Here is a 10,711-nt window from a genome sequence, read left to right as displayed (position 1 = left end):
GGGGGGGGGGGTGTTGCCGCCAAAACCAATGGCTGGGCCATGTACAGGACATCCCGTGCAAGGACGTAGAAAATCCAGTCTCTATGTACCCATGGCTTCGATTAGTACTGGGAACGGTCCTTGGGTCCTATCCAGGATATCCAATAAGACCCATGATAGTTCCGCTCCACTGTCTGATGACAAAAATCAACAATTTGTTTCTACCCTCTTGCAACCTATATTCTTATGCATACACGTTGAAACTATTGCACATGGCTTGCAAATGGAGACTAGGTGAAATTAAACTGACTTTTTGAGCTCTTAATACATAGATTCAATTGTGTGCTGAGACTGTTTCGTTTCTATGCATCATGATATGTCGACATTGGTGGTTAAAATATTGGACAGATGCTATGGTTTCATGTGAAAACGATATTAATAAAAATTACCATCATCCCAAATAATATACATTGAGGCCTGAACCTTCCATTACCAAGGGAACTTACCTCAAATGATGTGTTCCCTTGACCTTGATGTACATAATCCAGCGTTTCCTTTGCATCCCTAATTAGGAACTCTCTTTCCTGGTCGCTATTTATCTGCGATAAAAGAAGTTCACAAAGTTAAAAATCAAACTGTATTCGAGTTCACAGAGAGTCTGGCATATTACTTATGTTATCATTCTAACACAATACTCAACAAATTGTATATACCTAAGAGAGTCATCTCCACTAACTTATTTATCTCAACATGCAAGCATGTCACCATACCATACAACTATGAATGGGATAATTAAGGCCCACCCCAACATGCAATAATGCATGGGAAAAGACCCATCACAACATTCAACTATGCATGGGAAAATGTTTCCCGTCCAATTATCCCACTTATATTCAAATATTGTTACAACAATGCATAATCAAATATAATAATTCATATGTATTTTTAATTTTTGTTCTGATGTTATCAACCCAAATTTTCATCAATCAATTCCCACAACAATGTGCGGGGTATCCTCTTGTTCATCTAATACGCATTGCTAACATGTCCTTTCCTTGCAAAACGAATGTGAATCTTGTACGTTAACGAGTACTATCGGTCCCTGGTGTTAAAATTGGTGTAACCCTGTGTATATTGGATCTTAACAGTAAGCGCAAAGAATCCGACAGATGAGCTACCTACACCAGTCCAATTGCACGAAAGCCAATACATAGAGAAAATTGCTAACCCGGCACCCTACGCTTTTATTCCCTCCCTCGCATTACTGAACAAGAACACATCACATTAATGCAGCCGTATGCAAATCTGGAAAATTAATGGAACTGTTTTTGGGAGCTAAACCATGTCTAGAAAGCGGGAGAGGAGGGAAACAATTACACCTAAGATAAAGGGCGGACAGAAAACCCATATGTTGCAATATTTTACTGTGTAAAGGCTGATTACTAGTATAGTTAATTTTTTACCGTTGTCTGAATTAATGAAGCCCTCCCTTCCTCCCTTTGGAATGAAAAACAGAAGATCATAGTAAGAAACAATTGTGCCATCATTAGTGATCACACCTTGTTCATCGATGACCCTGTGTGATTCATTGAAGCACCAGGGACTTGTATTGCAGTCTCCATCTCATTCAAAACATTAATGATTTCCCCTATACTTGGTCTTTTGTGTCGATCTGCATCCACACAATTTAAAGCTATTTCTATGCATCTCTTTACTTGTTTGGAATATGGCTCCAACGCGTGAACCAGTGTTGTTTGTAGCTTAGTGTTCCAGTATGCATGTACCTACCAGTGTGGAACATAAAGCATGGGTATTATACCAAATATATGGAGGCATTATTCTTGAAATATTTACTACTTATCTCAATAAAAGAAGAACTGTTACTCACAATCTCTATGAATTCTTGGGGAGACATTTCAGCACTTCGAAAGTATGCCGTTGGTCCTGCCATTATCTTTATAATTACCACACCCAAACTGAATATGTCAAACTTAATGGAGATTATACAGGCGTCTATATATTCCGGTGGTACATACCCACTGCATGATAAAATGACACATCATATATGTTACTGATATGCATAGTTATCCTGCTACTTGTTGTAGAGTAGTGTGTGTCTATAATTTTTAAATTCACATGGATGAGTAGGCTTACCGTGTTCCTATGTCACTTTTTGTGAATTTTGACTGTTCTCCTCCGAAGAGCCTTGACAAGCCAAAATCCGCAATTTTGGGCACCATATTTTCATCTAGCAGTACATTGGCTGGTTTTAAATCCAAATGATACATTGGAGTTTGCAATTCCTCATGAAGATATTTCAAACCCTGACAAATTCCTTTAATTATTGCATAGCGTGTGCGCCAATCATGTCCCTTAGATTCATCTGTACCAACAAACAACGCGCACCCTCAAAAACTATATGCTATGAACGATTGATTAAAGTGGCATCTTATGATACAAGTAGAACCCCGTGTATCATACCAGTAAGAAATTTGTCAAGGCTTCCATTTTGCATATATTCAAAGCAAAGTGCTCTCTGTGTAATGTCAGCCAAGACCAGGTCACCATTATAAGGTAGGAATTCTCGCCGAGTTTCATGACTATAGCCAACTAACCGCACAATATTTTTGTGTTGCAGATTTGCGAGATTGTGATACTCCTTCTCAAATTGCTCATCTTCAAGTCCTGGAATGTAATTATGAAGCAGCTTCACAGCAATCCATTCCCCATCTGTATGCTGTCCCTATTCAACATAGAAATGCATGCATGGTTTAAAGTTCTATGTGCAGATATATATGCAACATGTTTAAGCTGAAATTTGTGCATACCCATGTTTATTTATCTAGGGACCCATATTAAAGTCTCAACTCTCAAGATAATTTATAGGAATGAGGTCATGTTACACTCTGAATAAAAGAAAAACCTAACAGTGCAGAGAATGACGACTTATTTACCACACGTTTGTTTGTCAGCACAGACCTTGTCCAACTATATGAAATTGTAACTAGAAATCTTGCATTGGTTTCCAACTGTACCTTATAAACATTTCCGAATGATCCAGCGCCAATTTTCATTTCCGTAGAGAAATTTTTTGTAATTTCATTTAATAACTGGAACGACATAACCCTTGGCACTGCACTTACATCGCCCATGTTATTCCTTTCTCTGGTAGAGAATGAACCCAAATGGTTACCTGAAGAAGAAAATCAATGTCTATATTTTACAGGAAGAACTGCTTTCTTTCCTAGTTGACCTCCCTCAAATGACAAATTGAGCTTGCCCGAAATCTGATAAGTCTGCTGATGTATCAAAACACAACGATAATATATGATACAAGGTTCTGTTTGGAGGAAGGAAATTTGAATCAAAAGCTACTAGATTGTCAGCAATGCTGCAATGGGAACGATGGAGTGAATACCTACTTGATACTTGCCTGTGGGGTGATAGTGGTATGCAGAACAAGCAAGAAGTTGGAAACTGCTATACAGACCAAACTCCAGTCGTGAAATCCAAATCTACATCGGACAACAAAGATGCAAAATTTATGTTAAGATCGATGTTGACCCAATTTAGATCTGAAGTTCTGGAGCATAGCATATACTCCCTCCGTCCCAAAATAAGTGTCTTGAGCTTAGTACAAATTTGTACTAGAGCTAGTATAAAGTTGAGACACTTATTTTGAGACGGAGGGAGTAGTTGGAACCAACTAGAAGCGAATCCAAGTCTAATCTAACATACGAGGCGAGGATGAAAATTAAGGTGAATGGGTTAGAAAGCACAATACAGAGTGCTAGATATAGACATGTTGAACAGAGGTAGAAGATTTTCAGCATTAATTTCGAAAATAATTGGAAAAATAAACAGTACAATAATAATTCATTAACAAGATTAGTAGCATCATAACTTACTTGGCCTGATGACCTGCTCAGCACCGAGTGTCTGAAGACCCTACCTGCTGGGTTGCTCACGTCCTCTGCGTCTCTGCGAGTGGACGGACGGCGACTTGGCGACGGCGTTGCGGTTGCGGTTGCGCCGTTGCCACTCTGGGCTGACCGGCTGAGCAAGGGGCGACCAGCGACCCTGGCTGTGGCTTGCGGCGCTCGCACGCTGCTGCCTCCTTCCCTCCTCAATGCCTCCCCGCCTTCCCGGCAGCCAGATTTGCTAGTTTCTTCTATGAGGTAGAGAAATGGGGATCGAAGTTGCACGGGAAGAGAGAGAAAGAGAAGCGGATCAATGCTAGCTGGACTCCAATTTGTAGCTAGCTAGCTAAGTCAAGTGCCGTGTCTGACTGGGTTACCTTGTTTCATGTCAGCAAGTTGAGCCACTTGCTCTCTCCACTTGTGCTCTCCGGCCGGCCCGATATAATTTTTCTTCGCATGCGAACAATCTTGACTAGTAGCCAGCTCCAAGTGGGCATACCGCATACGGTTAAATTTGTTTAAAAACCTAAAGATCTGATTTCGACCTGTCTGCCCCTTGAATTAGGGGTGGGAAATGAGGGGGACAGACAGGGACATACGAAGGGCGAGCCCAAGCTGTCCACGGACACAGCGGGAGCCTGATTTCAAAATCCTGGTTGTTGATGCTGGGCTAAAAGGGTGGTGGCAGGCCGGCGTGAGGCTGGGGCCCCATGAGCCCATTTAGCCCCGGTTTGTATAACCAACCGGGACTAAATATGCCCCTATATAAATCATTCGTCTAGCCTGAGCCCAGTCTCTCTGTTTTCCCCTTTTTTCTCCTCTGTTCTTTCCCTTGCTCGAGCTCGGCCTTCATTTTTGCCAAAATTTGTCAAGATATGTTCACAAAAGTTAGCAACTTTGTCATTTCATCTCTCATTGCTAGATTAGCTCGTAAGTATATTGATTTGTGGGTTTTAGTTTGGGAATAATTATATGTGGGGGTTTATTTGATTTATATGCAATTTGAGCTCAAATCAACTTCTTAATTTATATAGTATAGGTGTGGTTTACTTAGTGCCTCCCAATCCTCGTCATACCCACCGTCGATCGCCCACACCATCCCCGTAGTCGGCACCACCTTGGTGAGCCTCTTGTTCTTATCCTTCTTATAAAAAATCTTATCCGTATGATTTAGATAGTTTTCTTACTTGGATGATTGTTTTTTATACATAGTGCCATGGTCTTGATATCCATCCCCGTCGGCCCTCGTCTGGTTTATGATTCGGATATGATATATTCTCTTTTATAACTATCTCTTTCATTTTGCGTTTATGACAATTATGCCCATCAAATTGACATAGATATTTTTATCTAGGAGGTATGTGAACCGAAAATTGCAATTGACCCTCTTGTTGAGAAGTTAGATTTAGCTGAAAAATAAAACGAGTATTTGAAAAGAATTCAAGAAGAGAAGATGAAATTAGATTTGTGTGTTGCCGATGTCGTCGATGATCACAAAATCAAGATGGATGCAATGCGCTTGAAGACTAGAAATATTTGAACATATGCCGTTAATAAAAATGCTTGGTATCACTATGCTGTTGGATCAATTGTTACCTTAGTTGCGATCTTGATCGCATTTGTTGTTGCATTTGAATGCTTTAGCTAGATACTCTTGTATGTTGTTTTATGAGAATAAGTGTGTATGAACTTGTATTAATTTGGTCTTTTCGGTCTAGTGTAACGAAGATGAGCCGACAATGGATGTACGATGAGAGCTTCTGCGTGCATAGTTCATTAATGGTGTGTAGAATTTTCTGCGTGCGGCTGAGGCAAACCAGCGGATGGTTTCATGTGTTGTCCATGTGCTTTTTGTAAGAATGATAACACTTACTCTAAGTCAAGAGTCATTCAGGTCCACCTGTTTACGTCCGGTTTCATCTCCGACTATAACTATTGTACCAAGCACGAAGTTAGAGGGGTTCTAGTAGAAGAGAATGAAGAAGATGAGGATGATGACAACTATCCTGTGCTCCCTGAATATGATGGTACTACAATGGGAGAACAAGCTGAAGAATAGGCACCATGAGCACACTGATGATCTTGGTCGGGCCATTGCTGATGCAAAGAGAAACTGCGCAAGTGAAAATGAGAAGTTGAAGTTGCAGCGCATGTTAGAGGATCACAAGAAATTGTTGCACCCAAATTGCAAAGATGACAAGAAGAAGCTGGGTAACACACTGAAATTGTTGCAATGAAAGGTAGAGAATGGTGTACCCGACAAGGGATTTGAAAAGTTGCTGAAAATGTTAAAGAAGATGCTTCCAAAGGGTAACGAATTACCCGACAGTACGTACAAAGCAAAGAAGGCTATCTGCCCTCTAGAATTAGAGGTGCAGAAGATACATGCATGCCCTAATGACTGCATCCTCTACCGCGGTGAGGAGTACAAGAATTTGAATGCATGCCCGTGCGGTGCATTGTGCTATAAGATCAGCCGCGATGACCCTGGTGATGTTGAGGGCGAGCGCCCTAGGAAGCGGATTCCTGCCAAGGTGATGTGATATGCTCCTATAATACCATGGTTGAAACGTTAGTTCCAAAACAAAGAGCATGCCAAGTTGATGCGATGGAACAAAGAAGACCGAAAGACGAGATGTTGAGAGTACCCGCTGATGGGTCGCAGTGGAGGAAAATCGAGAGGAAGTGGCCGGACTTTGCAGGTGACGCAAAGGAACTGTTGGTTTGGTTTAAGTGCAGATGGCATTAATCCTTTTGGGGAGCACATCAACAATCATAGCACCTGGCCTGTGACTCTATGTATCTATAACCTTCCTCCTTGGTTGTGTATGAAGTGGAAATACATTATGATGCCAGTGCTCATCCAAGGCCCCAAGCAACCCGAAAACAACATTAATGTGTACCTAAGGCCATTAGTGGAAGAACTTTTACAGTTGTGGGATATCAAAGGTGTACATGTATGGGATGAGCACAAACAGCAGGAATTTGAACTACGAGCGTTGTTGTTTGTAACCATCAATGATTGGTCTGCTCTTACTAACCTTTCAGGCCAGACCAACAAGGGATACCACACATGCACGCACCATCTAGACGGTACCAAAAGTATATATTTGAATAAATAATGTAAGAAGAATGTGTACCTGGGACATCGTCGATTTCTTCCGATCAAGCATCCCTTAAGAAAAGAAGGCAAGCATTTCAAAGGTGAGGCAGATCACCGGAAGAAGCCTGATCACCGTACTTTTGATCATATGCTTCATATGGTCAAGGATTTAAAAGTAATCTTTGGAAAGGATCCTGGCGGCCAATCTGTTCCAAATGACGCTGATGGACATGCACCCATGTGGAAGAAGAAATCTATATTTTGGGATCTGCCCTATTGGAAAGTCCTAGAGGTCCGCTTTGCAATAGACGTGATGCATGTGATGAAGAATCTTTCCATGAACCTGCTAAGTGATACGTCTCCGTCATATCTATAATTTTTTATTGTTTCACGCCAATGTTATACAACTTTCACATACTTTTAGCAACTTTTTATATGATTTATTGGACTAACCTATTGACCCAGTGCCCAGTGCCAGTTCCTGTTTTTTGCATGTTTTTTGTATCGCAGAAAATCCATACCAAACGAAGTCCAAACGTGATAAAAATTTATGAAGAATTATTTTGGAATGTATGTGAGTTTTGGGAGGTGGAATCAACGCAAACGGAGGCCCACAACGAGCACAACCCACCGGGGCGCGCCTGGGGGCCCAGGCGCGCCCAGGTGCATTGTGCCCTCCTCGAAGGCCGGTTGGGGCCCTTCTTCTGGCGCAAGAAAGATAATTTATGGAAAAAATCGTGTAAAAATTTCCGCGCAATCAGAGTTATGGATCTCCAGGAATTGAGAAACCGTGAAGGGGAGAACGCGAAACAGAAGAGAATAGAGAGGGAGATCCAATCGGAGGGGCTCCCGCCCCTCCGCCGCTGTGGATACCATGGACCAGATGGGGAACTCTCCTCCCATCTAGGGGGGAGGCCAAGGAAGAAGGAGGGGGGCTCTCTCCCCCTCTCTCCCGATGGCGCCGGAGTGCCGCTGGGGCAAGGATCGTGACGGCGATCTACATCAACAATCTTTCTACCGTCAACACCAACTCTCTCCCCCTCTATCCAGCAGTGTAACCTCTCTTCTCCCCATGGTAATCTCTACTTAAACTTGGTGCTTAACTCCATATATTATTTCCCAATGATATTTGGCTATCCTATGATATTTGAGTAGATCAGTTTTGTCCTATGGGTTAATCGTGATCTTGTTTGGTATGATTGTATATTTTATTTATGGTGCTGTCCTACGGTACCCTCCGTCTCGCGCAAACGTGGGCCCCTCGCTATAGGGCGTTGAAATATGTTCATGATTTGCTTATTGTCGGTGTTGTGGGGGTGAAAACAGCCTAACACAGATAAGTGGGTTATGGCGTATGGGAGTAAAGAGGACTTGATACTTAATGCTATGGCTGGGTTTCACAACCTTAATGATCTTTAGTAGTTGCGGATGCTTGCTAGGGGTCTAATCATTAGTGCATATGATCCAACTAGAGAAATTATGTTAGCTCATGCCTCTCCCTCATATAAAATTACAAGAATGATTACCGATACTTGTTATCGATTGCCTAGGGACAAATGACTTTCTTGTTGACAAATGCTATCCACTTTTATTGCCTTGCAATTTATCCGTAGTTATATTTTTGCAAAGTACTCATAGTTTTATTCTTGCAAAATAGTTTCATACTTGTTTTAGGTAAAGCAAACGTCAAGTGTGCGTAGAGTTGTATAGGTGGTCGATAGAACTTGAGAAAATATTTTTTCTACCTTTAGCTCATCTTTGGGCTCGACACTCTTATTTATCGAAGAAGGCTACAAATGATCCCCTACATTGTGGTTTATCAAGACCTTTCCCTGGCGCTGTTGCCGGGGAGCAATAGCGTGGCGTGAATATTCTCGTGTGTGCTTGTTTGCTTTATCACTAAGTAATTTTTATTTCCTGTTCTAAGTTTTTCTCTATCTTTAGTTATGGATATGGAACACGAAACACCAAAAAAATTAGTTGTACTTGCTACTCATGGAGATGGGGAACCTCATAAAACCCTCGATGATCGTTATGTGAAAGATATTATGCACTACTTTGATAATCCTGAGAAAACCCCATTCAACTATATAATGGGATTAACGTTGGATCAATGTGAATACTTTATGGATTATCGCTTGACTCATAAAGGGGGATTGATATGGGATCAAATTCATATGTTGCATTGGTATGGTTGGAATTTATGCCAGGGATATGATTTTACTTGTTGCTCTAGGATGAATGCTCCATACCTTCCCTTTACATGCAAATTTAATGATAATGAAACATTGGCTTCTTATGCCAATGCTATATATGATTATTATGATGTGGAACGAATAGAATAATTTATTTCTTTTAAGGGTGCTTATCGTCATTTACTATGATGCTTCGCGTCAAGGCTTACGCGTTGTCCTAATGTAAGAGCGCAAAGTGATTGCTTATGCCTCTCATCAGTTGCGCCCTCACGAAGAGAACTATCTAGTTCAGGACCTCGAGCTTGCTGCTGTTATACACGCACTGAAACAGTGGCGACATTACCTTCTCGTTAATCGTTGCGAGATCTTCACCGACCACCAAAGTCTGAAGTATCTTTTTACTCAGCCAGACCTGAACCTCCGCCGAATAGTTATAAAGATAATAGTTATACTAAAGATAATATATACCACATCCGAATCATAGACAGGACGAGGGCCGACGGGGGAGGATACCAAAACCATTGCACTAAATAATAACAAGCAATAATAAAAATAAGAAAATTATACAAGTATATATATAAACATACAAGTAAGAATTTTTTTTTCCTTTCAAAAAGAAGATAAGAACAAGTGGCTCACCACGGTGGTGCCGGCGACGAGATCGGCGCGGGCGATCGACGGCGGTGAAGACGGGGACGTGACTGACAGCTAAACCTAGACAAATATTGAGGAAAATGGAGCTTGGAGGTCGAGCTTGGAGAGGAGAAAGCTTAAGTACCGTGGCTCGCGCATTCCATTGAACACCTCATGTGCATAGGAGGTGCGCTAGAGCACCACAAAGCACTCCAACGGCCGGCAAGAAAAATAGAGCAGTGGAGTGCTCTGCTCGCGGGCGAGGGGTATATATAGGCACCTCATTGGTCCCGGTTCATGGCATGAACCGGGACTAAAGGCCAACCTTTGGTCCCGGTTCAAGCCACCAAACGGTACCAATTGTGGTGGGCCAGGAGCGAGGCCCATTGGTCCCGGTTCGTCCCACCAACCGGGACCAAAGGGTCCAGACGAACCGGTACCAATGCCCCCACGAGGCCCGGCAGGCCCCCTGGCCTCACAAACCGGGACTAATGGGGTAATCTGGCCCGAACATATGCCCTGTTTTCTACTAGTGCTTGTTCATCAGGAAGGAGATCAACTGGCTCATGAGTTCACCTACAACTGCAGACCTGGCAACATCCATGGCCAGGATTGATGGTGTAAGTTGTTGGTCGACTGTAGACAAATTTAAGTAGATCGGCCTCTGCGAAGACTTGCAGAGACTATTGGCAAAGGTCATACCGTTTCTGCTTCTAGTGGGCCCCATGGTCACTGCCTACCATCGTTGATGAATCGATCCCCAATCTTGTCCTTCCCGAGACCACCATGGCGGCAGCACCGAGGCCACCAGCGAGCCGCGCCGCCCAGCACCTAGAACCGCCATCCCACCTCTAGCGGAGCCTTGGTGTTCGCTGAAGTCA

The 10,711-nt window shown here is 42.4% G+C and overlaps 1 protein-coding gene across 12 annotated transcripts in view; it reads right to left on the bottom strand.

The window, feature by feature from the left end:
* Positions 1-4,183, bottom strand: part of LOC119361738 (putative receptor-like protein kinase At4g00960) — a 6,402-nt gene extending 2,219 nt beyond the window's left edge. For 2 of the 12 annotated variants that reach the window (XM_037626869.1, XM_037626881.1), the window contains exons 1-7: positions 3,888-4,183; positions 3,015-3,494; positions 2,461-2,722; positions 2,134-2,362; positions 1,868-2,018; positions 1,539-1,763; positions 486-578 (exon numbers count right to left, since the gene is read on the bottom strand). In XM_037626869.1, coding sequence (XP_037482766.1) covers positions 486-578; positions 1,539-1,763; positions 1,868-2,018; positions 2,134-2,362; positions 2,461-2,722; positions 3,015-3,131 — 1,077 coding nt within the window. In that variant the 5' untranslated portion in view covers positions 3,132-3,494; positions 3,888-4,183. The other 10 variants (XM_037626870.1, XM_037626874.1, XM_037626875.1 and 7 more) reach the window with 10 other exon arrangements.
* Positions 4,184-10,711: the final 6,528 nt, after the last annotated feature.

Source organism: Triticum dicoccoides, chromosome 2B (genome assembly GCF_002162155.2).
Source record: "Triticum dicoccoides isolate Atlit2015 ecotype Zavitan chromosome 2B, WEW_v2.0, whole genome shotgun sequence".
In the NCBI taxonomy this organism is placed as follows: Eukaryota; Viridiplantae; Streptophyta; class Magnoliopsida; order Poales; family Poaceae; genus Triticum; species Triticum dicoccoides.
Note: the sequence above shows the minus strand (reverse complement) of the source record. Positions and strands in the feature narration are given on the sequence as shown.